Genomic DNA, 26,478 nt, shown 5'->3' on the forward strand with positions numbered 1-26,478 from the left:
AAAAAAAATAGACTACCTTGATTGCTTGATATTATTCACATATTGAAATACCGACAGAAATAGCAAACCATAGATACATGCCAAAAAACGCCGCTTGCTACATGATGACTTTGATGCAATCCCTTCCACCCTAAACTTTTGCGTGCCAAGGCAGGCCTGGCTCTGAGTAAGCCATCTGCTTGATAACTAGACAAATATACAGACATCAGATAGCAGACGTATAGTCTGTCGTAATGAGTTTTTCTCATGGCGCCCATGCTCTCGTGCACTACCAGGCGAGGTCGTTTGTGAGAGTAAGCTTCTCCTTCTCCTTCTCGTCCTGGCGAAGACGCTTGTTCTTCATCTTGATAACGCGGCCACGCTTTCTCTTGTTGCTCTTCTTTTCCGTCTCGTCTTCATCGCTCTCATCTTCGTCATCTTCCTCTTCCTCCTCGTCCTCCTCGTCGCTCTCGAGCCAGTCTTGCAGATCGTTGAGCTCCTCCTCGCTCTCGTCCAGGTCGGACACATACTCGACAGCCTTTTCGCCGTCCTCGAGTTCGCTGTCAAGCTCCTCCTCGTCCGAGTCAATGCCCTCGTCCATGTCCTCGTCGCGAACACCGTTGCCCTCGCGCTCCATGGCGTTGAGGACCTTTTTCCAGATATCCTCGCTGACATTGAGTGGCTGCTCGCCGTATGCGCCCTGTCGTAGACGCTCGAGCAGCTCGCGCTCAATGGTGCGCTCCAGCTTGGCAGCAGCCTCGGCCTTGCGCTCGCGCGCACGCTCGCGGTGCCTGATCTTGGGCGCCAGCTTGGGCACCAGCTTCTCGCCGAGACGCTCCTCCTCAGCGGCGATGCGGCGCATGCGAATCTGCACCTGCGTCAGGCGAGTGAGACGCTGTTTGCATTTGTGCGTGAGAAACTTGGGCCAGTAGATGAGGCGCTCGTCAATCTGCTCTAGAGCTTTGCTGTAGTTGTTGGAAAGCTTGATGCGCTCCCACATCTTGGACGGCAGGTGCGCACGTTCGACAGTCTTCATGTACAGGTAGAGCGTCTGCTTGGTCGGGTGCTGGCGGACCGTGGCATATCGAGAGTTGGCCAGCGGGCACGACTGACGGTTACAAAGGCCGGTCACATTGTATTCGTTGCGGCAGAAATTCTGCTCTTTTGGGGTCCTATTCATGTTAGATTTTGTTCTGCGAGCACTGATTGCAGCAACTTACTTGAGCTTAAAGGCACAAAATTGCTGGTTGATAATTTGCCAGACAATCTCGTCGGACGCCATGGTGGGCGATTTGCGAGTGTCTTTTTGGGGGGGAGATCGCCTTGTTGATGCCTCGGAAGATCAAGAAAAACAATTTCGATTTAACCTCTGCGAATTGGAAATAAAGCAATACACAGGGTGTAAAATCTCAAGCCCCGTTCCTCTAATGTGCAAAACGGGAGAAATGAAGAGGCAAGGCTTTGGGGATCAAGAAGCAGTATATTTTTTTTCTGGGTCTGCACTGGGACATTGGGAGATTTTTTTTGCCAGGCTCTGATAGGCAGGCTCTGCCTTTGGCTAGTTCTTGGTAGTGGTGGGCGGCCCATCTCACCGCCTTCCCAAAACCAGGACCCATCACTTGCCAAGCCACATGAGGCGCTAGCCACATGCCTCTTCCTGGCGGTTGCTGTCAAGAAGACAGGATAACATTTGAGCTGCAATCATTCTCTGAAAAGGCTTGGTTTTGAGGACCTTTTTCCTGATACAGAAAACTCGTTGATCAACAAGCAAGTCACCCCGATTGCACTGTACACCGTAAACAACCAGCATTCGCATGCAGCCCGATGTTGCATCTCAAAGTTCCGAAACAAAATGAATAGAGCTTATTGTCATGTTATAATAATTAACTATCAATCTATCTAAACGACTATACCTCTCTTGCTCGAATGATTAGTTTATATAGAAATGATCGCCGACTCTTGATACCTTTTTGCCGCTTTTTCAATGGTACCTCACCGCCTGCCCAATCCTCTGCCCCGCCATAGTCAACAAGCGCCGCTGTCAACGTCACAATACGCGCAACTGGCCTAACTACCTAGACAAACCGACCCCAGTTCTCGTGCAGTTCTTCCATCTCGACGTCCAGCAAACCCTCTGCCAGCGAAACCTCTCCGCCCACGACCGCGGCTATCAACACCGACCATACTCTCTCCGCCGTCTCATTGCCTTTTTCTTCTTCGAGCGACCGCCGACCGAGGCTCGCTGTTGCGCCACCCCATCATCTCCGAACCGAGCTCTGAAACCGTCAACGTCACTTGGAGCCAGCTCCGACCGACCAACTCCCGAACAAGCTTTTCGCTCGCTTCCTGCCCGAACGTGGGGAGCCCTCGACGCATATTCAACTCGACTGTTGCCAAAGCGCAAAAATCGCACACACACACACACCCTTGTACAGAAAATCGGTTCACGGTCAGCGCCGCCGCGCCTCCGTTCTCGCCCACCATGCCGACCGCCGGTCTCAAGACCATTATTGCCCTATCCTTTGTCCTCGCCCTCGGCTTCCTGCTCGTCATCCTGTCGTGCGCCCTTTTCCACTCGTATTTCCCGCTGCTCGTCGTCGCCACCTATGTCATTGCGCCGGTCCCCAACTGGATCTGCAGCCGCTGCGCCAACCCCGACGACTTTGTCGAGAGCTCTGGCGCGGCCATTCTGGACCTGGGCCGCTTCTTTACCGGCTTCTTTGTCGTCATGGGCATGGGTGCGTTGGTTTTTTTTCTTCTCTCCTTGTCTGTCATCTCTATTTTAACAGCTTGCTAACTCGAGTCTTTTTACATACACAGCTCTACCGGTTATCCTTGCCCACGCCGACATTATCCGTGTCGAAGCCATGATCATGTCCATCGCGGGCGGCCTGTTGATCTATGGCACCATCATTAGCTTTGGCATGTTCTTCCAAGAAGAGCAAGAATTCTAAAGTCGACAAGACCAAGAGAAGTTGATTCTGGATTGATGCACAAGAGGTCAAATTGCGTCTTTGTACCTGTATGTTTTCTTGGGAGGACGATGGGGGCGTCGCACTGAGGGAAAATGTTTGAATCTCACCATATGATGTTTTATTCTTTCTGCAACAGGCATGAGCGTTCACAAAAGAGGTCGTCCATGATTTTTCTCAATGTAACAATGATAATATTTTCCTCTAACCAAATGATGTTGAGATCGCTCTAAAGTCATGAAATGATAAAAGGACTGCTGAGCCTCAAGACCCAACTCTGATTGTAATGAGATGAGATGTCCATAACTCTAGTATGCTCGTCTAATCCGCCTTTATGCCGCATCTCTAAATGTGCCGAGGGGTCCAAACAGCTTTGTAAACATTTCCTCCCTCTCGCCCTCGGGCGTGCTCAGGATCGTCACCGCGCCGCCCGCGCCGATGCGCCAGACCTCGCGCTCTCCACCCTCCTCTCCGTCCGCCCTCTCATCGTCCCAGCGAAACATGGTGCGAATCGTCACGCTCCAGTCGCCCTGGCCCTGCGCGTCAAAGTAGCCGACAACGCCCGAGTAGATGCTGCGCTCGCCGGGCTCAATGACGCGGAGCAGCTCGCAGCTGCGCTTCTTCGGCGCGCCCGTCATGCTGCCCGGCGGCAGCGTCGCCGCGAGCACGTCGATGCCGTTGAGACCGCCGCCGCTTTTCGGCTGCTGCTGCGTCGTCGGCAGCTGCCCATGCACGGCCGTGACCATCTGAAAGACGGTGGCGTACTCTTCCACCTTGAGCAGGTCCGGCACCGTTACGTTTTGCGGACCGCAGACGCCGTACAGGTCGTGGCGCACGAGGTCGACAATCATGAGATTCTCGGCCTCTTCTTTGGGAATGTGCAGAATCTTCTCGGCCGCGGCGAGCGTCGACACGGCGGCCGACTTGCGCACCGTGCCCTTCATTGGACGCATGCGGCAGAGGCCGTCGCGGTCGGTCGACAGAAACCTTTCCGGGGAGCAGCTGACAATGGTTGCACCGCCGAGACGGATAAACGACCCAAACGGAGCGGGCTGTCTGCTGCGGAGCGTTCGGTACATTTCCCATGGCGAGTGCTCTTTGTCCTCGGGCTCGACAGGCGGCCTTGTCATGGTTGTTTGTCCTGTCAGGCAGAGCTCATAAGAATGGCCCTCTTTTATAGCGTATTGGCAGTGTCGGACGTCGTCCTCGTATTTTTTCCAGTCGGGCACCTTGATGCCCAGACGACTGCTCCCACGCTTCGCTACATCGTCCCACAACTCCTCGGGCGTAAAGGTCGCCTTTGGACAGCTAACGGCGCGCCGAGAATTAGGGTCGCGCCATACCCCTGCATTCTGCAGCTTCTCCACGGCTTCTTCGACCCAGCTTCCGTCGTTATCCGCCGTCGTCAGACATTGTACATAGGCTGTGTTAGACTTGTGGTCGAGAACGACGCTGTTGGAAACCCAAGCCATGACAAGATCTGGACGGTGGTGGCCGCGGTGTGCGGAAACGGCGCCAGGGCTAAGAGTACTAAGACCCATCTCGTACGTGACAAAGCCCATGAATCCGCCCTTGAAAGCCGGAAAGCCATCGGTCCGGGTATCGTCGAGCTTGCGAGCCTTCCAGTATTCGGACATGATCTGGTAGACGGCCATGGGATCGTCTTCGGTGCCGTCAAGCGAGATTTCTTGCACCTCCTCGGGGCGGCCGCCGTTAGCTTTAGAAGCAGGACGCCGAAAAGTAGCATATTCATCACGGACATGATATTCCAGACGAGTAGCTTCACCCACATCTAGCGCAATGATGCTATTTCGCGCCAGCGGATCGCCATTCTTGGCGCTGGAAGAATCTAGTAGAATAGTCTCGCTGGATCCGTTGTCAAGTATCTCTGCTACATCGGCGGCGTCGACGCCATCGGGGAGCTTGAGCTTTCGGCAGATGTAGCCAGGTTGCGTGCCTTGACCGGCGAGGCCGGAGCGCAGGGCATTCGACCACCGAGCCGCGGCCAGCTCCCTCTCCGAGGGCCCATGTGCAGTGGAAGTAGCGCCTGCTGAAGTCGATTCGAGGCTGGCAGAGTGTACAAGCGGCAAAGTCCACGCTTGTCGCTTGCGGCCATTGACCTCGTTCCACTTTGTCGCCTGGTCGAACCAGTTGCGCAGAATGCCATGCACGGCGGATGAATCTGTGCAAATGGATTCAGGATGGCACTGCACGCCCCAAAATGGCAAGCTAGCGTGGCGCACGCCCATCAAAACGCGTTCATTGTCGTTCTCCGGCTCCGTTACCCACGCCAGAGGAACCAAATCTCGTGCCCTGGATGGCGGCTGCCATTTCGTCGCTGGCCAGTCCGCATCCGAGACATCATCCTGGCCTATATCCGCGCACAGGCTATGATACAGCGTGCCCTTGAAGGCGGGGACGTTGTGGAAAATGTCGGCGTATCCTGCTGCTGCTGCTGCTGCTGCTGCTGCCGCCGGCTCGGCCGCTGTCTGCAGTCCCTTGTGCTCAATGGGCCGCACCATGCCGTGCAGGCCGCGTCGCAGCTTGCGCACGCCCCCGCCAAAGTGCGCAACCAGGCTCTGAAAGCCGAGACAGATGCCAAAGACGGGCACGGCGCGGCGGCGCGGCAGATCCCACAGACGGCGAAAGGCGCCCACGTCGTCGGCACATAGCGGCGAGCCCGGGCCCGGCCCGCAAACAACGGCGTCAAACGACGCGAGGCGGGCGTCAAACTGCTCGGGCGTCCAGTCGGGCGTGGGATCCGAGTGCAGCGTGCGCAGGTCCATGTGGATGACGTGCACCTGCACGGCGGCGCCGAGCGCATCCTTGAGCAGTGAGACAATGTTGTTAGTAAAGGAGTCATACGCGTCCAGAAACAAAATGCGCGGCGGTGACGGATCGGCGCTGCAGGCGGCGAGCCTCGTTGTCGTCGTGGTTGTGGCGGTCGGCGGCGATGATGAGCCGGAGCCGGTGAGTGACTGAATCAAGGGCATCTTCTGGCGAAAACGTTTTCCGTGTGCCGCGCCGTTGCTTCCAAGATCAGTGTCAAAACGGTCAAGTCCAGATGCCAGCTCTAGATGTTGCCCTTTTTGTCAGAACTGGGAAATGGCTACTTTTCAAAGTTTTAGAAACTTAGAAAAGGCTCTTCGTCGGTTTTGTTTCCCTCACTGTTGACGTTCGACAAGCCACAAAGCCGAAAGGGCCCGTGAACGTCGGCGGGTCAACAAATTACTCGAGATTGATTAGGCGACACGGTGAAACGGAAACAAGTTGCGGTTTAATTAGCATCGGCTCGATATCGGCGTGGTTCATCGTAGGCGACGAAAAATACTGGCACCGAATTTTGCTTGTTCTTTTCCTCTTATGCTATGCCTCGTCAAAGCCTTGGGACCATGCTAGAAAAATTAAAAGTAATGGCAGCTAACTCACTAATTTAGCTTAATGTCTGTATTCCGCCACCTTGCCGAATTTAGCCGCAAACACTCGGAAGTCATTATAAAAGGCAGTGTAAGTAGTGGTAGTCATCAGTTTCGGGGCGTAATAAGTAGGCCTTTTATAAATAAAACTCTTGATATGTATGCATTTTATTGAAAAAAAAAAAAAAAAACAAAAAAAACCAAACGAAATGTACCACGAGTACGGATAGTGTGTCTATTGCTCAAAACACCGGGGATAGAGCGTTTGTCTCTGACTCGGGATTAGACAATTAGAAGCTCAATGTGGGTGACGATACGTATCGTGAGGGGCTCCTTGGTGTTGATGCTGGTTCTTTATTGTTTCCATCGAGAATAAGAGGCTGCGAGACAAGCTTAGAGCACAAGATATGCAAGTGGGACTAACTACCTTATGCTGCTGCCTGAGGCGTCGAGCCTGCTGCCTTTTCTCCAACAAACACCAAGCCCTTGGCGACTTGTCCGCCAACACCGCACCCTAGCGAAGCATTGTGCGGAGAATCCAGATAATCTAGATCTTTACTAATCGTCTTGGATGTGAATGCATCAACCTTGGTATCTAGGCGTCTGTGGGTTGCCGCCGTCAATACTCATCAACTCCGACTGATCTTTGACGCCACTCAAACTCCGTCGAGATAAGTGGGGGAATACTTGGTCATCAATCCTGGCTCCGAAACCTTCCTTCCGGAGTAAGCTATTTCTCATCCGCAAGCGATACTGTGGTGATACTATGCTCCGATGATGCTGTGGTGGTGCTGTGGTGGTGCTATATTGGCATCGTGATGGTACTGGTATAAATTGAGCCGCCCTGCCGCACTCGTTCAACCCCAACTATCTAATATCGACCACCACCAACACCACCTTTCTTCCATCCGTACCCCCAAATCATCCGCAACCATGGCTCCTACATTCCTCATCGCCGGCGCCACCGGCAACACGGGCCGCGCCGTTGTCAAGACCCTGTCGGAGCTTCTCAAGACGACCAGCACTACTACCTTTGCCAACCACCGCATCCTCGCCCTCACGCGCTCCTCGAGCGGCGCGGCCGCCCAAAAGCTGGCACAGCTGCCCGGCGTCGAGGTGGCCGAGAAGGCATGGGTCGAGATCACGGCCGACTGGCTCCGCGAAAACAACGTCGTCCGCGCCTTCATCGCCTCGCACAACGAGCCCAACCAGTTCGCCGAGGAGTCGACGTTTCACCTCGCCGCCCTCCACGCCGGCGTCGAGTATGTCGTGCGCATCTCCACCACGGCCGCCAACGTGCGCCCAGACTGCCCGGCCTATTACGCTCGCGCGCACTGGGCAGTCGAGGCCCTATTGAGCTCGCCCGAGTTTGGCCGTCTGCGCTGGACCTCGCTGCAGCCCAACATCTTTACGCAGCTTGCCCTGATGCCTGCCGTCGCCTTGATCTCCAAATTCCGCGAGACTGGCAAGCAGGACACCTTGAGGCTATTGCTTTCCGAGGACGCGCCTGTCGGCATCATCGACTCCGACGACGTGGGCATTCTAGCAGCCCACCTCCTGGTGGCCGAGGACGTCGCCCCGCACAACAAGGCCAAGTACGTCTTGAATGGACCGGAGAATATCTCTGGCCGCCAGATCGTCGCCATGGCCGAAGAGTACCTCGGCACCAAGGTTGAGACTGTCGCCTACAAGGATACCTCCTTCGTAGAAGACATGGCAGCCCAAAGCAAGGAATCTTCTAATGTTATCCTTTCTATCAAGCATGCTGCAGACACCGTCTGGGAGGGCAAGTGCGCAATTGACACGACAAGCAACGAGGTTTTCAACATAGCCGCACCTAAACGCACCCCTGCACAAGTTTTCAAGACTTTATTGGGCGAGTAGGGAAATGCTGTTTAGTTGTACACCATGTATCGGATTTCCTGTTTTGGACGTTGCCGCTATCGGCTTTCCTTGCGGTAACGCAGCGGTTCACCAGGATTGAGGCTACACCCGCACCACTAGTGTAATTGAGTGTACTGTCGCGATCATAACCACATGTAGCTATAATATGTACATACGACCCGGCCGCTAATACCTTTAATCTTTACTTCACAGGTACATACATGCAGTGGATAGAGTGACGGCATGCTCGGACCGCTTCTCGGGCGATGCTCAGGTCGGGCTATCTGTTTTCAAGCATCTGGTACTAACCTGTAACCTCTAAATAAAGCCGATGCTCGATGTACGGCTCTTGTGAGGCCTGACTCAGATTGTACATGTAAGCTGAGCGTTGGTTGAGTGGACCAGCCCTTCTATGAAACCCCATAGCACAGCGTTCGAGTGCTGTGTTGTGCTACTTGCTGGCTTTGAAGCGATTAGATACATAGTTTCGATTGACGCTATATACATGGCAGCTGCTCCTTAAAATATTACGCGACTACCGTATCGGACAAGTCGACGTGATGGAGAAAGTAGCGCCCACGTGTGGAAAACGAAAGTCTTCACTACCGCATTTTCACTCGTCGTCCGTCACAAGAAGCTTGAACGAATGCCGCGAGTGCCATATCCCACGCTGCTTGACGCCCAGAACCGCATCCATTGCCTCCTGCGTGTTGGACCTCGGTCTGCTGTGCCGTTGCTTCTCGGCCTGGTCGGGCTCCCGGACAAGCACCTCCTCCACCGACGCCATAATCTCAAACTCGCCGCGACACAGCGCCGTGAAGCCCAGCACAAAGTCGTGGCTCGAGTTTGCCTCGAGTTTGGGCAACAGCTGCTGCAGAGTACCGTTCCAGGCAATCTTGCGCGTGTAGTCTAGCGCCACCGTGAGCGGGCGGTGGCAGAGCGCGGGAATAAGCCGCAGCATGGGCAGAATAGGCCGACTTGTCCTGTTCATTATGTGTACTTTTAGATTCATAAATTCGTCCATTTTTGCCGTAGTGGCACCCTTTATGGGTCCGTCACCCTTTTCGCCGTTGGCAGGTTCCATCGAGATGCTAATGTCAACTTCGTCAATCTTGATAGCTTCAATCATGCGCGTCGTCAGTCGTATATTGCGTAGGTCAATCACGCCCTCTTTCCTCGGCACCGTTGTCGTTTTCCAAGTTGCCTTTAGAGAATCCAGAATCTTTTCGCGATACCAAAAGGCCTCACGATTGGCACGCTCCATTTCTGGTGAGATTTTGCTCGAGCTAACCACGAATTGCCTCGTTTTATTGGGATTCAGGCTCGGTATCGACGCATGCGGATCTTCTAGAAAGACTCGTTTGACTGGCAGAACAAGCCGCGTAGTTTTTCCGGGGAGTATGCTGTCTTCCACTGTCATTCCGTCGCTGCCCTCTACTCGAACTGCCATCTGACTGGGCCACGAATTGCGCATATCCATCGACAACAGGCAGTACTCTTCATCATCAGGCGAAGCATCACCGCCAACACGGTCTAGGAAGCTTCGAGGAATGCCGCCGTAGATGGGCAAGGTATCTATTCTCGATAGTTCGACGCTCGCATTGACCGTCACAGCCAAATCAAGTGACAGTTGTCTGGTGAAGAATTGCTCCGTGATTTCATCAATAGGGACGCCAAGATAGGCGTAATCAACTTGGATCGTTGCATTGGTGAGGCCCGGTTTACCCAAAATCTCGAAATCAAAGGTAGCTTCGCCACCGGGGGCAATGTGTCGGTTAGGCTCGCTCTTCGGTAGTCGCAATGCTTGCTTCTTCATGAGGATAAGCTCATACTCATACATTTCCGCCACAGACACGTCTCTACTGTTCAGTGCGGTTTGCAAAGGCCCTTGTGTAGAATCTGTAAAGGAGAACAGCATAAAGTCGACTGCGGTATCGGACAAGTTCTGCAGTGTTATTGAGAAAACGTGTCTCTCGCCCTCCAGAACCATGACGGAGGATTGTGACAGTGAGGTCGACTTGACAACAACCAAGGGCTGCGCTTCTACAACGTTCACGCTGAATGTGTCCGCAGAAAGCTGTCGGCTTGTTGATTTTCCTTTGGTCGGCACAGGAGGTCCAATGTCGAGAGAAGCCAAGCCTTTCGACTTGACCTTGTCCGCGCGCTGCGGAGTCCAGGAGTTTGTAAATATTGGGAAAAGGCGCTCTCGACAGCCGCGGACTCTGACCATGGCGCCCACGATAACGACAGTTCCGGGTGCTTTCGGTCGTCCTTGAACAACGATAATTTGGGTGCGATAAGGCCCGAGAGTAACGTGGGTGGGCAATGCTTCAAACTCTACTCCGGTCGCTTCTAAGCGAAGGCTTTCAATCTCGACTTCGATGTCGTATGTGTTCTGAAGCGTGACTTTGAAGTTGGCAACCTCGCCAGAAACCAGGTTCTTGGCAGCAGTCTCCGCCGCCTCTTTGAGGAACGGATTATAGATGAATGGATTCACATCTTGGGACGCACGGCTCGCCGTTGCACCGGGAAGAATGCTGCGAGAATGCGGTACCGGAGTTCTGGTCAAAGGTAATGGCTCTAGCTCTATGCCACGAACCAGGAATTCGTCCCAGTACTCAGCACCAAGATGAGTCATGCCCAGCCGCTGGGCAAGGACCCAGGTGCGAGAAATGTTGGCTGCTAAACGCACTTGTTCTTCCTTGAATATCAGCGGCGCGGAGTGCTCCTTTCGCGATGCCGGCGCAACGCCTGAGCCAGCTGTACGCATCAGATCGCTAGAGTATTTGAGGACGCCGTTAAAGTCAGGTAATGCTTCCGCAAAGTTGATACAAGAGCGAAGAATGTTGAGCTTGATTTCTGGGAAACCAAAGAATCGCGTAGCTAGCTGCCTTTGAATTCTGGAAATGATGGCAGCGTCGAGGTCTTCTCCCACGTCTGGGACATCAGCAGACTTGCCGAGGGGATCAAAGCTGACCACGCCGTAAGACCTGCAGAGGAGGTCGAGAAAAGCTTCTATGCCTTGCTCAATGTCTGCTTCACCGAGATCCAATACTGCAGCGCCTCTGCCCCTTTCGCCGCCAGAACCGAGGGGTATGAGTCCGGCTGCAGGATGTACACCTGCCTCAGCAGCACCCTTGGTGCGGGCTTCAACGAGACCGCCAATCAGAACAGATACCAGCTCTCTCGTGACCATGGCCTTTTTTCGATGATATCCAATCTGGCCTAGCACGCTGGCAATTCCACTAAGGATCTGGACCCGGTCCGCCGTAGTTAATAGCTCGGTAGCTGACGAAGGAAAGGCCTTGAATAAGGTGTTCACAATTTGCTGACGGCTAGGGCTAATGATGAGTCTCGGTGAAGTTGTCAAATACAGCTCGGGAGTCTTTCCGACAATGATCATGTCGAGGCACTGTTGATTCAAGATGCCGTTGCAGCTATGAAGCGACGAGAGAATTTTGCAAAAGCGAATCGTGGTTTCAGAGAACGGCAACGGTGGTAGACTTTCGCTTGATATTCTAGAGTAGAGACTCAGAATCCGATCCAAAAGCTCGGGTAGCAGCAGTTGCAAGTTGCGCAAATGCTTGGGTTGGCTCGGGTCCACGAGCTCTTCAACCTTTTGCGACGCTGGACGATCCGAAGTTGGCAGGCAAACAATGGGTATTTGAAATTCCAGGTTCAACCAGCCAAGCAGGAAAAGATTCATAAGGATAAGCTCAAGAGCTTTTCCGTGCCAAATGTGATCATTTAATGAGCGCGCAACCTGGGCGCCTTCGCTCAACTCTCGGAGCGCATCGCTCCAGCGGCCTGCCTGCAAGTACATGGAGCCAATAACAACGCCAGCACGACCTTTGCCTCTCAGTCGCCACCGGTCATTTGCGCCGCCGGGCCCGAACCCTTGCACTGATACTCGATCTCTGCTTGCATCGCGCGACACATCACCGCTTCTCGAGAGAGAAAGCTTGGACTCGGGTGAAGCTGGCGAGCTAGTTGGACCACTCTCTGTGCCATCGACTGACGCCGCCGCACTATTTCGCCACTCTTTATTCACCGGCGTTTCGGGGCGAGGCGTCGAACCGTTCGATACCGATTGGGTTCGTGTGGGCACGGGTGGCATGGACATTCTCGTTTGCGCTCGATCGGCCGTCGCCGAGCTTGATCGAATAAGGTGTGGTGGCATATGGGAACTACGACGAGAGGCTCCATTAGACCAATCATCAATTCCTCTTATATTCTTGGCAGCGTAAGATCCAGGAGAATCTATCGAGGTCATGGCCTCAAAAGACTTGGCCAGTGTAGTCATTTCTGCGAGGAGTAACGACGATATATTGCACATGACTGTTTTTATTGTTGTTCGTTTCGAATTCGCAGGCGTTGGTATAGTCGTTACGTCTTCGGGAACGTGAACCTCACCTGCTGGGGGCATGTAGTCAAAGACCAAGACTTGGTGGACAAGGGACTTGGGGTAGATATCCCGGAGGTCTTCGAGCTCTTGGTATAGCGCCCGCAGGTTTCGCTCTATTATTGTAGGGCCGGTACCATTGGAAGAATGTCGCTTGCTGAATGTGGCATCGCCAAGCTCGCTGCCGTCAGCAATCGCAATAATGGCGAGGGGCTCGCGATATAGATCGAAGGGCGACAGGGCCAGGTGGGAAGACGGCGGCGCGTGAGAGATTAGATCATAGAGAATGACGCCGTCCGGGTACGCGAGGGGAGAAAACATGTCTAGGATGGGGTTAGCATTGGTCTCCATCAATCTGCAGATAAGTCCGCTCCGGCGCAACGCCATATGAGGTCCTCCAAGGTTGGTCAGAGCTTACTCCTATTCGGCCGGCTGTCGGCGGTGATGTCTCGTAGATAGACCACATGTTCGGTCTGAAGCCTCTCAACGAAAGAGACAAATCGGTCCGCCTTGACCTTTCCGACAGGAAGAAGCAGAGCCTTCACCCTCGCGGGCGCAATGGGAAGTAAAGGATCCAGGCTCATTCTAGCAAGTGGTGCAGTGCAACATGGCTTTGTACCAGTGTTCACGCGGGTTGGGATGCACGGTGGGGACTGTCTGCTTCGCAACTCGGTGGAAAGAAATAGCCAAAGAGATGTGGACGGTTAGTATGGGATCTAAGGCTGTGCGGAAGATGTGATCCAAGGAGTGCTGCAGAGAACCGTGTCGCAGACGTGGTCGCGAGGCTTGGTGGGACCAAGGAGATGTTGGTCTTTGAAGGCCAGGTGGGGAGCTTCATTGGCGCGACAAGGCAGAGCTTGGGCGCAACGCGCCAGTGGACTGCTGATCTAATACCAAGCTCTCTAAGGACCACCTCGCGGCCAACAGTCTTATTATTCAGAGGAACTTGGAAAAATTGATTTTGCTCAAGTAAATTGAAAGTTTATATAAAAATCCGCGATCAAAGGGTATTTAGAATCTGACTTAAACTCCAGAGTAGCCAAAACGCCTTAAGCCGTCACCCGTGACATAATGACATCCTCAATATATACAGTCACGCAGATGGGGGTCCTGGATCTTGCGATTCAATTGTGACCCGTCGTTCACGTGCCTCCTTGTTCAGCTCGCTCTCGAAGATATCGACAGCAAGGCTCGCGTCTACAAAGTCTTCCATTTCTTCCACAATCGTCTTGAGCTTCTCCTGCACAGCAAGAGCGCCTTCTGTCCCTACAATGTGTCTTGAGGGAGGGTTCTCGTGTCCGCCAATTGCCGTCAGAGCATGGACTGTTTCCGCGACCAGTTTTTCAAGCGCAGCATGCGGGAGTGCTGGATACCGGTGCAAAATTTCACCGACGCCAAGTTCCGGTTCCAGCGAGATGGACTCCAAGTCGGCCTCGGGCGTAGTCGGAGAGTCGGGCACGTCAAGGCCAGGCGGCATTACAGTTCCGGGGTTTGCATTGAGCACATTGACGAGCATGTCGCGAATGCTCGGTGCTGGAGTATAGTTTGGCGCGTAGGCTGCAATCTGTGGTGCGAAAGTGATGCGATTCGTCAGGGACTGGATCTCCTTGTTCGGCTGTACGATTGTCACTTTAATGTTGAACGGGGCAACTTCGTACGCCAGCGAATCGCAAAAGCCCTCCAATGCCCACGTGGCCGCGGTGTAGATGGACATGCCAGGGGTACCAATGTGGCCTCCGATGCTCGTCAGCGCAATAATGTGACCTGTATGCTGGCTCCGGAAGACAGGCAATGCCGCTTTGATGAAGTTGACCTGAGAGAAGAACAAGGTTTCGAATTGGTCTCGGACGAGGTTCTGGGTGCCGGGAGTATTGGAAAGCTCTTCGACTGTTCCAATCACAGCTACACAACGGTTAGCACGTTTCCGCGACGAGCTGCTCTGGCATTGCCCTCCTTACCTTCTGACTTGCAGCAAAGTAGAATGTCGATTCGGCCAAAGACCTGTACTGCCTCGTCGATAGCTGCCCCGCAGCCGCTCATAGCGCGTCCATCACAGCGAATGGATCGAATCCTGTTCTTCCAACCTTCGCGATCCTTCCGGGTGCTTTTGCATTCGCTGATGAGATCGCGAAATTCGGCGCTTCGATCGTCGTCTTCGATCTCATGAGGAGGGAGGCATGCGACAACGTAATCACCATGGGCGAGGAGCTGTCGAATGAGTCGCACCGCAAGCGGCGATAATGCAGCTGTCAAAAGCCATGTGCGAGGCGAGTTGTGGGTGGCTGCAGGAGGCGGCGAGCTATCAGCCATGGTAACAAAAAAGTAATTGTTAGGGAAGCAGTCTCATGTCTAAAGGCAGGGAGTGATGAAGAATGGAAATGTCGGTCGCTAAAGTGCCATGGGGCTGCGATTGGAGATGAAGAAGGCCGAAAGCGTTGGCCAGACACAGAGAACAAGGTACTGCAACTGGCGCGGCGGGGAAGATTAGAAGAGGCGGCCGTGGGGGGTGTGGCCCTGTATTTCTGAACCGGGCTGAGGAGACAGGCGTTGCTGGTAGCGAAGTGAGCCATGGCGCCGCGCCAGTGGCAACAGTACGTAAAACATGTAAAACAGACCATGAGGACAAGACAAGACGGGGACAGCAAACAAGACACAGCAACCAATGAAGCTATTCACAAGGCAGGCTAGCAAGGTAGACTTACGAAAGGCGTGCGATGGGGGAGCACTAAACGTCTGGCGGCTGGCAGCTGATGAGCTGTCGCGCCTTGCAGCTGGCGGCCGGCTGGCAGAGGCCATATGGCAGGCGCGCTGTTTGTATAAGTTCGGTGGTGGACGGTGGGCGTTTGTGCTCTAGCAAACACAGCTCGCCCGCCCTCGCGACATTGACACAGCCCAGAAGACGCCTTTTCGATACCCGATCAACTGCAAGCAAGAAGCGACCTAGGAGGCCTCGAGGCTTCCTTTGTGCACGAGGGCGATGGAGTGATCTGATGAGGGCTGGCGCGATGTGGTAGCGTTTGAGGGCAGAGCGAGTGGCTGTCCAGTAGGTGGATTATCAACAAGACAGTAAAGAGGTCACACCAGAGTCGGTGGGAGTGGCCCAGAAACTGCCCTGCTGTAATATGGACAGAGAACAAAGTCGAGATGATTAGAAAATGAGTTGCGACAGTCACTCAAAAAAGGGCAGGGCTCCTTGGCCTTATGTGTGGACAACGACTATGAGCAACACCACGGTCCCAAGCCAGTCTGACCGGGGCTGCTCAATGATCTAGGACAAGGGCTGAGGGCTACAAGCCGCCTCGTTCGCCGCTCAATTGTACTGCGCCCACCGAATACACAAACAGTTGCTCAAGTCGGGATGGCATGGTCGTCATGAAGCTCCCCCTCGCTAGCTACTTGGGGGGGGGGGGGGCGTGGACCCAGCACTCGAGATAGATTATGGGCCTCTCAAACGTGGAAAATGCCGTATGATGTCCTCGCCCTAGTTGCCAGGCCCAATTTTGCTGTGTTCGCTAGTTATCCCACTGGTAGGCGAATTGGGTCCTCTTCTCTCGGCTTTCTACTCTTGTACGGATACTTGCTCTCTCACTGATCAATAACCATTTCGTCAGCCGCTTGCCTAGCCCGCGTTGGTACCAAAAAGTGTGGACTTCCGAGGCAGCCACGTTCCTGGAGGAGAATGGCTTGCTTGGGTTAGCAAGGTTGGCAAGTTGGGTTGGGTTGGCTTCTCTCTGCACAGCACAGACATCGGCTCAACATCCACATCCAAGTCACAGGTCTGAAAGATCGGCGCGACCGGCTGCAACTCTTTCTTTGCCTCTATTATGTGACTCGCACTTGCTTGCTGCCACCCCGAATTATCGGCGGATACGCCCCGGGGTCCTCTTCATTGCGGGACTCGCTACGGCATGTCCTGCCGTCGTTTGCGACAACGACCAAGGTGAAAGTTTCCCTGACCATTGCAACCCTGACAACTGCATTGTCTGGAAAGATGCTAACCAATAAGTTACTAGATGCGTCGTGCTTCCAACGCTCAGGTACCGAACTTGAAAGGGCGGAAGTGTCACGCCTTGTTTTAGTACGAGCTAGTCACTTTGCGCTCCTCCCCTTTCCCGCATCCCCCCAGGACTGTTCAATTCCATCGACACGTTTAATTTGTAGTTGTTCCGCGGGAGAAATCTCACCGAGTAAGTCACTACTCTGAGACATTTGGCAACGTTCTCGGCGCATGACCGGGCTGCCCTGTCCTCAAACTGAGCAGCAGCAATCACAGGGGTCTGTTCGCTATAGTTCAGTTACAATCTTCATGTTGGAGATGTACTTGAACGTGTCGACCTGGTCTAGCCGATGTGGCGGACTGGGTGTGACTGTTCCTGTTTTCTCCGTCGACTTGATTCTCTTTCTACCATTGCTACCTGTGCTGACTGTGGCGCTTCAATTACGACATGGCTCACGCGGCTGAAGCTTGAAGAGTGTTGGCCATCTGACAGTTGCTTGTCGTGTACATGAGGCTCAGTGTGGCGATTTCTGTTTTGATCTATATCATCACTTGTCTTTTTTCTATGCACAGTCGGCATCCTATTTGAATTTTTTTTTTTTTTCACTTTTTTTTCAAGTCTTTTTCTATTTCTTTCTATCTCACCCTTGTCTGGCTCGTGCAGGGCCAGACATGGCTATAGTCATTGGCTATATCCTCCACGATAATCGAACGAACTAACTACTTATTTATTAGGATACAACCTTTCGCAGACAGTTCACACCGAGTCAGTTGTTGACAAGCCACATTTTGTGGCGCGGCCCCTCACCAAGTCAACAAGCCTTAGACGGTTGCGCGGATGATGCCCGACGACAGGAGGCTTTCAGCTTGCGACCGGTTTGACGAGATAAAATCCAGATGTCGCGGGAGCCTTCCGAAAAGTGCAGCTCATTTTCAAAGCAACTAATTATACTCAGCCGTCGAGATGTCGGCGATGTACCCAGCCGACGGGATACCAAAAAAAAAAAGTCGCTCCACCTCGAGAACGTGGAATGTCAGTAGAAGGGCTAGAAGCAAGTTCTCGTCAAACTCAACTGCGGCTAAGCCTAATTGATGAATTGGTGCCTGGCAGGAGATACGACGTGGGGTGCAGTCCCGGAGGCACTATTCTTAGCGTGCTTCGCCCAGCGTGAGCAAAATACGCCGCTGCAGGGCCATTGCCGAAATTGGATAGCCGCCTGCAGCATCTCGAGAGAGCTAATAATCTCGACGCTCTCGAATCGTCGTGGCCCTACGGCGATGCCGCTTCAATGCGCAAAGCCTGAGGCAACAGGGTGTTCTTACCGACCATAGTTATGCCGCTTCGCCCAGAACACCCCTCGAATGATGGCAAGACATTGCTAAACTGCGGTGGCATCGAGGATGGCAGACAGCTCCGCCAGGCGCCCGTGGAGAACAAGGTTTTGGGCTGCTTGAGCCTTGAATCTCTGGCAGCTAGGATGGTGGAACCCCAGCGCTCTGCTGGTTTGGTATTACTTTCCAGTCATGTGGTTCCTCATTCAGCGGTCGCGACAGTCCCGGAACAGCGGATGCCTGCACAGATGTGTGCGTCATTGCACCGAACTCGTCCGGGGCTTGTTAACGGCGATTCTAGCAACTGGGCGCCGCAGGTTGGTACACTGTTGGTTTTCGACGACATAACAGGCATCCCGTACCGTTCCTTACCGTTGCACAACGGCCGACCGCGCATGTCGTTGACGGCCGAGACAAGGCTGAAAAATGTTCTGCATCGCTGTGCTTGACGACTTTTGAATAACACCATTACAGCACCTCTTACAGTCGCCTGCGCCGGTTATGCCGCTGCTATCACAAAGGCTGCTTTGTCAACCCGCCGGTTTCACCATTGTGGGAACAGGCCATCCCTACTCACACAGGGCACAGCCTGTGTGTAGGGCAAATACTTGGCCGGTGGTTGTAAGCCGCGACTAACTAGAGACCCTTGCCCCTGTCTATACACACGCAACACGGTCCCGCCCCCTCTCGCCCATTTTGGCAGTACAGAGACGGAGCTGAGGTGTGTGGAGGGCGCCAAACAATCGGATGAGAACCACCTTGGCTTATGTGCAGCATGCCAGAAATCAGGTTCAGAAGCGTTTGAATCGTTATTCAAGACGTCATGATTTAACCGTGGCCGAGTGTCAGCCGCGGCGCCTACGCTGCTGGTAGTAGCCAAATATGCGTACGCCCCTCTTGACCAACTTCTGTCAGAAGTTTTGAACAAAGCTGGACTGCCATCTACCAAGGTCATTGACAGGAAGTTATAGCGCCACTATTGTTGACATTGACAGTCAACTGGCTATAAGCCTATAACCATAATGCCAGCGATGAATGCCCAGTATTCCTATAACCCAGTTTTTGGCAAGGGCCTTTGGAGTTTGGACCCATTGACCATGGTTGCTAAGTATTTGTCGGCTTTTGAGGATTTTACCCGGTGAGACAGTTTGCACCACAACGAGCAAAAGACGTCCCGCCGGACACCCGCGCTGGCTGGGGTGCTGTGGGTTTATGCGTCTGCGCCGCCGCCTCAGCCATGGCACATGTAGGAAAGCAAGAAAAAGCCCCGACAGTGGTTTACACTATCCAATAATATAAAGTCTTGGTGATAATGAGATGACGAGGGGCTCCGCTTCGCTTACAGAAGGTCAACCAGACAGACAGCCTTACTAACCATGGCTTGTTTCCTCAACGAGTAATAGAGTTGAATTCTACCTTGTGCGAAAGTGGAAGTGGGAGAGATGGGGAGACGGAACGGCAAGCTGCCGTCGCTAAAAAGAGACCGGATCAGGGCATATCACCGGGCCATCGCCGCGCGCGGAGGCCAAGGGGCAGGTAGTTAATAAAACCTCAAGTCCAGAGGGGTCAGAGGCCGAGTCTGAGCGGGGCCAAAAGCGGCAGAAAAATGCAGCTTAATTGTAACAATACTTGCAGCCAGTCAATCAACAGCCGGTTCATTAACAGCCAGTTGAATAGTTGGGTACTTTGGATATACTAGCTACTGAGTAAGTGGATGTTGATTAACCGGCTGCTGACTGGCTAGCTGCTGACTACCTAGCTGGCCTGCTGATTAAGAGGCTGTTGATTATTGAACTGGCTGCTGATAGAGACTGGCTGTTGATCGACTGGCTGCTGATAGACTGAGTGTTGATAGACTGGCCTCTGACCCCTCTGGACTTGAGGTTTACTGCTACCCCGAGACCAAGCAAGAGCCAATCGTCTTGAGGGTGTACAGATGTCAATAATCGAGCTTACACAGCGCACAGCGCATGTGACTCGCAATCCCTGGCAAGCAATTGTTCTATTTTTGTTGTTTTTTTTCTTTCCAATCAGAAACGCCGATAGTCTTCTTAATCTAACCAGCCGGCATTACAATCTATCATCCAACATTCCCACCCACCCAGAGTGGTTAGTTGGTGAAACGGAGAATCGAGACATACATATCCGAGGACAACCCCGTGTCCACGATTGATTAGCAGGGCAGAAAAAAAAGAACATGTGGCAACGGAGCGCGTGGCGCGCGATAGTTTCCGCATTGGGCCACGTTGTGCTTTATTTAGACTTTGGGGCTTCTAGCAATCGGCAATGGACGCAGATCATGCTATTAACAAGGTTGACAAATTTTGCCAAAGAAAGAGCATGAAACAACGGCGTTTCATCGCACCACCTACCTACCTTGCTCGGCCAGGGGACCGAGCTAAGGCACAATAACGGCCCTCGGCATCCCCGCGTCGTGAAGGTAGGCTCTTTTGAAACACGGCACGATGGTCAGTGGCTGCCAAGGGATTACGTCTTTTGTCCTTTTAATTTTTTTTCTTCGTTTGGCCTTTCTTTCCCCATGTTCAAGGCTCTTCTGCAAAGCAACTGCCGTTCCAACATGCACTCCCAGGAAGAAGCGGGGAAAAGGAAGAAGCACCCGGGTTCTTCGGTGTGTGGTGTGTAAGGGGGGAAAAGTGTTGACTAACCATGGTGCAACGCAGGGGACGAAATGTCGGCAAATCACGAAGAGCGGCAATTGATCAGGGAGCGGGAAAAAACGGCAACAAGAAAAAATGCACAATGTGTTATCCATTGGCCATGGTCAGTTGTGACGAGATAAAAAAAAAATTTGCACGCTTGCTAATGTGCCCGACTCGAGACGGAGAAAAAAAAATGGCAAGATGAAAAGTGCCGAATAAAGGAACAAACAAACTGGGCGAAATTGTGGAAATTTGGCAGGTATTCGGGGCCAAAGTTGAGCTCATGACTTGCAGAAGAACACGAAAAAAAAAAAAGGCAGCAGATATATCATTTACACTGTCGTTTCACGTGGCGGTAGCGGCGCCTTTGTTTATTGAATGAGGGTTGCTTTTCCGCGGCGTGAACCTCATGGATGATGGTGCTGTTGACAGTGGGCGCGTTATTTTAGCACCCGTCTCGGAGTCGCCGTCCAATTTACGATGCAGCGATTCAGTGACGCCAAAGAGCTGGTCCATCTTTTCCAGGGAGAGGCCCTTCGTTTCGGGCACGAAAAAGTAGACAAAGACGCCCATGAGGAAGCAGAAGCTGCCAAACAAAAAGTACATGCCGTAGCCGGCGCGGCCCATGGTGCTCTGCATGGTGAGGACGGTGCGGGCGGCGACGAAGTTGAAGAGCCACTGGGTGGCGGCGGCGAGGGAGACGTTGAGGGCGCGCAGGCGGGCCGCGGGGATCTCGCTGACGAGGATCCAGCAGGCCGGGCCCCAGCCAAACTGGAACGACGCGGCCCAGAGGTAGATGCAGGCAATGGCGACGTAGCCAAAGGCCGTGACGGGCTCGCCCTTGGTGGGGGGCTGGACGCGGCCGTAGATGGCAATGAGGAAGAGCACGACGCCCTGCGAGGCGGCGGTGGCGAGGAGGCTGCGTCGGCAACCGAGCGAGTCGGCCACGAAGAGCAAGAAGATGGAGCAGCTGACGACTTTGACAACGCCGTAGATTCCGGTGGCGAACAAGGACGAGTCAGTGGCGTCCATGCCCAGGTTGGCGAATAGTTGGGGAGCGTAGTAGTTCTACCTTTGTTCAGCAAGCACGAAATCTTGTCGCGGAGGAGCTGCGCGGAGTGCCGCAAAAGGGGGCAAAAAGACTTACAATGGCATTGACGCCCGTGAGCTGCTGGCAAATCATGAGCATGATGGAGATGAGAGCGCGATTACGGTTGCCGGGGATCAAGAACATTTCGCGGAAAAGGGCTGCGGAGGAGCTGCCACCAGTCAGACGACGCTCAACCTCGAGCTGGTCGGCCATTTCCTGAATCTCGCCTTGCACGTAGGCATGTGTGGGCGGGAGGTCTCGCAACCGCGCGAGCGTCGAGGTGGCCTGCTCCCAGTTGTCCTCCTTGGCGAGCCAGCGCGGCGACTCTGGGGAGAGGACCATGCCAATGACGAGGAGGACGGCCGGCAGCGACTGGAGGGCCAGCGGGACGATGAATTTGGCGGGTGCGGGGACATGGAGAAGACATCCATAATTGACCCTAATTATGCAAAAGGTTTAGTAACTACACCTTTCCCAGTTATTGCCCCAGTACCGCGAGGTTTTTGGGGGTTGGGGGAAAGGGGGAAAGTTGAGAGGGGCTTTTACCAAAAGGCAACCATGATGCCAAAGACGTTGAAGAGTTGATAAAACGCCGTCAAGCCGCCGCGGATGGCGCGAGGCGCGCACTCGGAGACGTAGATGGGGGTGAGGGCCGAGGCCGCACCGCAGCCGAGCCCGGCGACGAAGCGGCCGACGTACATGACGGCGAGGGTACCGCGAGCCGCCGAGGCCGCCTGCAAGACGACGCCGACGACGGTCAAGACGCCGGCGGCGACGAGGGCCCTCCGGCGGCCGAAGCGGTCGGCGGCCCAGCCGGTGACGAGGCAGGCGAGGAAGCAGCCGGCCTGGAGGGTGGAGACGATATTCTGCTCCTGGTCGGCCTTGCGCTTGTCCGAGGCGTGGAGGAAGCCGAAGCGGGCTTGGGTGGCGGGCATGTGCAGGACGCCACCGATGGCGCCCGTGTCCCAGCCAAAGAGCATGCCGCCAAAGCAGGCCGCGCAGACGAGGGCCAGGACGCGGCCGTTGTAGATGGGATCCGGGTCCTCCTTCATGGCGTCGTTGCGGACAATGGCGCGGAGCAGCCTGGCCACGCGGCGGGCCATGGTTTGAAATTGGTGGTGGTGGTGGTGGTGGTGGTGAAGAAGACGTTGGAGATGGTGTTGCGGAGAGAAGGGCTCCCAAGATTGAGCAGAACAGACGGGACGAAACTTTTGAGCCCGGATTCAGTGAAGGAAGAGCAATGAAAAAAAAAAAAGTCGAAGCTGCAGACGGGCTGGAGGAGGAAAAAGCGACGAGAGAAAAGATTGGGAAGCGGGACTTGTGTGAGTGAGACAGGAAGCGCAACACCGGGGCGTCGTCAACATGGAGAGACCTTTTACCCCAGTTCTGGCGATGCGGCTGGCTGCAGGGCTAGATGCTGAGATGGCACTACATACGAGATGCCCGCTAGTTGCAATCTGCCGTGCTGAGGATAAAAAAAGTCTTTGATTGGCAGCCAGCTCGACTTGTTCGAAAGAATGCAAACTGTGGCCAGCAGGAACTGCGGGGGAAAACTCGCACTGTGCTGGGGTCTAAATGCGGAGAGACATGAAAAAAGGTCAGCCTTGTTTGTGTCTAGTCTTGATAATAGCCCCAGATTGAAATAGAATAGGCGCTCTCCACTGCGTCGTTTCAATAACCGGCAGTTGCCCGCTTTTTGATTCCTTCTTTTCATTCAATAGCGTGTAGCTGATTAGAGACAGCGCAGCCACAAAATAGTGAAGCCGCCTAACATTGTAAAAAAATGCAATATCAAATGCAATGTCACACACACACATCTTTGGTCGTTTGCTCTCAGACTGTGGAAAAAGCTCTAGTCCAGCTCGCCACCCCGCGTCAGCTCGACATTTGCAGTTAAACCATCCAGAGCACACGCAATATTCAGGAATAATCCAATCTCAGCTTTTCCGCCAAGCCTCCTCAGCTTGTGGGTTATGACGGGTGAAGGGGGACACAACTTTCTGATCCGGGGGATCTCGGTTCCACCAATGAGGCGCGGGAGCGAGCGCCCCGGTCCGTATTCCGAAAAAAAAAAAAAAAAGCCACGATCGGCTACGCACTGTGCAGGTGACGTTTTGAGTTGGCCAGAGCCAGTGGGCGGGAAATTATCCGACGCCTTTTTTTTTTCTTTCTACAAGAAAATGTCTTCTGCAAGAAATGTCTTTTTTTCTTTTTTTTGAAAAAGATTAAATGGCGACGGAAAACAAGGAGCGTCACTCCTACACTGCCATCAAATCAGAGCAACGGGGCAATATTCTCCAACGCAAGTGGCCGATGGCTGCGTAATGCCATTGTCGCGACGGGATTAATCAACTGTTTGCTGGCTCGTAAGAACCAAGTTTGCCCAGCTTTTCTCGTTCTTCTTCCTCCTATCATTTACGCCCTCTCGTATTCAAAGGCCCCGATTCCTCTTTTTTCCCCTATTTCTAGGACTTATCGCGCAAGTCGATTACAGAAGAAATAGAAGACTGCTCTCTGGTGGTTTTGTACTTGGAAATGCAATCATCTCATTCCCGCTCATCGAATATTTCAGATACATTATATTCCTTGAACTTGAGCTTGTTTAATAACTGATTTGTTTTCTCACTCAACTTTCTCTTTGGAGATTGCAGGGCTCTCGTCTCCCTATACTCACCGTGATGCCTACCACCTCTTGGCAGCTTTACCATCCTCGAACCATCACAAAGATGGCCCCGCGATAGCGTAGTAAGCCGAATACGCGTCCTCATGCACAAAAAGGGACAAGATCCGAGCAAAAGAGTTCTCATTCTCAGTGACCGTTATGCATAAATCAATCCGCCATATATAATCGTGGAGCACTGGCGTCACTTACACGTGGCCATTCCCAACCACACGTAGCACCGTGTCCATCATTATCCATCCCACATTGTCCCTCACCTGAATAAACCTCAGCCCTTGCTGCTCTCTGCCCTGCTCATGCAAAATCTCTAAATTCCAAGTTCCAGCCATTTCTCACAGCAAACATTGAGCCAGTCTCTTTGCCCGTCGGGCCCACGAGTCGTTCCACTACCAGTCCGTCTCATCCTACCATACCATACTTATCCTTTAGCAAAGCACACGTTTTCCCACACCATTGTATATAAATTGTATCCTTTCCTTTCCCCCTTTTTTTTTTTTTGTTCCATTCCAGCTAAGCAACAATTTCCTTCAAATCTCATTCTTTCACTCTTCAAAATGGGCATCCAACAAACAACACACACGGGCATTTCGAAATTCAAACATAAACATAGACCGCCTCTCCTCCTCTTTCACTCCACGTCTTCAGCGCCTTTACGTGACCTTCCGATGCCAAATGGCCCCAATAGCTCTGTGAGCTCGCCATTTGCTTGCCATACATGCCACATCCCGGCGCATTGCATCGCAGTTCTCTGAGTGCTTGCTGTGTCAGAGCGAGCCGCCTCTCCAGCCTCAGCGGGATATGCTCCATGCTATCCCAACTCGTCTCTTCCTCGTCGCGTGATGACGACGACAACGACAACAGTGACGACGACGATGGGCCATGCGGCGTCGCCGGTGGCGAGAGAAGTTGCTGCGTTGGAGCGTTGTCGACTAGCCGGGACGGTGGGGGTGTAGTGTCTCGATCGTGGCCGCGGCCAGACATGTCAACGTTTGTTCGTCGCGAGGGAGTCTCAGTCAGAGACGTCTTGAAGCCAGCCGTGATAGTCAGCTGTTCGAGGAGCGCGGCGCCCATGCGCATAGCCGCAACGTGTCCTTGCGACGCCACGTGCCGCTGATGCGCCTTGTCATTGACGAAGCGCCGCTCAAAGGCCGGACAGCACGGCTCGTCACAGTTTCCTCCTCCCTTTTCGTCTTCCACCTCGCCCATCACCGTTCTCCCCGCCACACCGATAACCACCAGCGGGCCATCTCTTTTCCTTTTTTTTGCCATCTCCTTTTTGACATCCCCCATAATCTTTCGATCCCTCTTCTTATCCTGCGCTGCTTCTTCCAGCTTAATCTTCTTTAACAATAGCTTCGCCCGTCGTCGAGCCCACTCGTTGCCGTGGTAAATCTTTACTCCGCAACACGCATTTTTGCGAGTTTCGGCCGCCTCGACTTCTGCTTTTCTCTCCTCCGAATCTGTATAGTGATCGTGTCGGCGCAGTCGGGGCCCAGACGCGAAAATCTGTCCGCAGATGAAGCATTTATAAGGGCCAGAGTGCCAATCTCGTTCGTGGTCCAGACAGTCTTGGATCGAATCAAAGACAAAACCGTCGCATTGGGTGTCGCCCCGTGGACAGGCAACCGTGTTGCGTAGTTGTCCAGTTAGCTCGTCGATGCGAATGTCGAAATAGTCGCGGATGGTGTAGGACCTGTCAGCGCCAGTAATTTCGCCATCGTGGATATCGCCGTTGTAATCATCCTCGTCAATGTCGTGCTTCTCGTCAGGACAATCAGCGTACATCTCCGTCATGATGGTGGCAAATCTCTGCAAAAAGCAGCAACAAAGTTAACACTCTGTAAAGAAGAGTTGCAAAGTGTTCAACTCGGAAAGATTGCTCGAGTCAGAGCACAAGTCCACATCCGATTCACCGCCCGGATCAGCGTCACCTCACCTTGCCATTCACTTCCCTCTTCAACTCACTCACTCCTCCGCGCAGATCCACGTCAACACATCAATATTCCCATCTCAGGCGTAACAAATGTAAAGGTATTGTATTCGGCAAGTCCATATCAAATGCAATC

At 53.5% G+C, this 26,478-nt stretch overlaps 8 protein-coding genes across 8 annotated transcripts; 2 read left to right on the forward strand and 6 right to left on the reverse strand.

The window, feature by feature from the left end:
- Positions 1–268: 268 nt before the first annotated feature.
- On the reverse strand, positions 269–1,261 carry BBA_03977 (MAK16 protein, putative; the record flags this gene model as incomplete). Its single annotated transcript, XM_008599074.1, has 2 exons — positions 269–1,151; positions 1,200–1,261. 2 exons carry the CDS (start codon positions 1,259–1,261, stop codon positions 269–271), a joined length of 945 nt encoding a protein of 314 aa, XP_008597296.1.
- Positions 1,262–2,461: 1,200 nt separating this feature from the next.
- On the forward strand, positions 2,462–2,933 carry BBA_03978 (vacuolar protein sorting 55; the record flags this gene model as incomplete). Its single annotated transcript, XM_008599075.1, has 2 exons — positions 2,462–2,717; positions 2,800–2,933. 2 exons carry the CDS (start codon positions 2,462–2,464, stop codon positions 2,931–2,933), a joined length of 390 nt encoding a protein of 129 aa, XP_008597297.1.
- Positions 2,934–3,283: 350 nt separating this feature from the next.
- Positions 3,284–5,944, reverse strand: BBA_03979 (aminodeoxychorismate synthase; the record flags this gene model as incomplete). The annotated part of the gene is made up of 1 exon (XM_008599076.1): positions 3,284–5,944. One exon carries the CDS (start codon positions 5,942–5,944, stop codon positions 3,284–3,286), a length of 2,661 nt encoding a protein of 886 aa, XP_008597298.1.
- A 1,356-nt stretch (positions 5,945–7,300) lies between these two features.
- On the forward strand, positions 7,301–8,251 carry BBA_03980 (NmrA-like family protein; the record flags this gene model as incomplete). Its single annotated transcript, XM_008599077.1, has 1 exon — positions 7,301–8,251. One exon carries the CDS (start codon positions 7,301–7,303, stop codon positions 8,249–8,251), a length of 951 nt encoding a protein of 316 aa, XP_008597299.1.
- A 613-nt stretch (positions 8,252–8,864) lies between these two features.
- On the reverse strand, positions 8,865–13,237 carry BBA_03981 (hypercellular protein (hypA); the record flags this gene model as incomplete). Its single annotated transcript, XM_008599078.1, has 2 exons — positions 8,865–12,976; positions 13,072–13,237. The coding sequence occupies 2 exons, from the start codon at positions 13,235–13,237 to the stop codon at positions 8,865–8,867; spliced, it is 4,278 nt and encodes a 1,425-aa protein (XP_008597300.1).
- Positions 13,238–13,746: 509 nt separating this feature from the next.
- On the reverse strand, positions 13,747–14,963 carry BBA_03982 (short chain dehydrogenase/reductase; the record flags this gene model as incomplete). Its single annotated transcript, XM_008599079.1, has 2 exons — positions 13,747–14,555; positions 14,612–14,963. 2 exons carry the CDS (start codon positions 14,961–14,963, stop codon positions 13,747–13,749), a joined length of 1,161 nt encoding a protein of 386 aa, XP_008597301.1.
- A 6,024-nt stretch (positions 14,964–20,987) lies between these two features.
- On the reverse strand, positions 20,988–22,835 carry BBA_03983 (MFS quinate transporter; the record flags this gene model as incomplete). The annotated part of the gene is made up of 3 exons (XM_008599080.1): positions 20,988–21,710; positions 21,790–22,171; positions 22,279–22,835. The coding sequence occupies 3 exons, from the start codon at positions 22,833–22,835 to the stop codon at positions 20,988–20,990; spliced, it is 1,662 nt and encodes a 553-aa protein (XP_008597302.1).
- A 2,171-nt stretch (positions 22,836–25,006) lies between these two features.
- Positions 25,007–26,206, reverse strand: BBA_03984 (uncharacterized protein; the record flags this gene model as incomplete). The annotated part of the gene is made up of 1 exon (XM_008599081.1): positions 25,007–26,206. The coding sequence occupies one exon, from the start codon at positions 26,204–26,206 to the stop codon at positions 25,007–25,009; it is 1,200 nt and encodes a 399-aa protein (XP_008597303.1).
- Positions 26,207–26,478: the final 272 nt, after the last annotated feature.

This window comes from Beauveria bassiana, assembly GCF_000280675.1.
Source record: "Beauveria bassiana ARSEF 2860 unplaced genomic scaffold BBA_S00008, whole genome shotgun sequence".
NCBI classification, from domain to species: Eukaryota; Fungi; Ascomycota; class Sordariomycetes; order Hypocreales; family Cordycipitaceae; genus Beauveria; species Beauveria bassiana.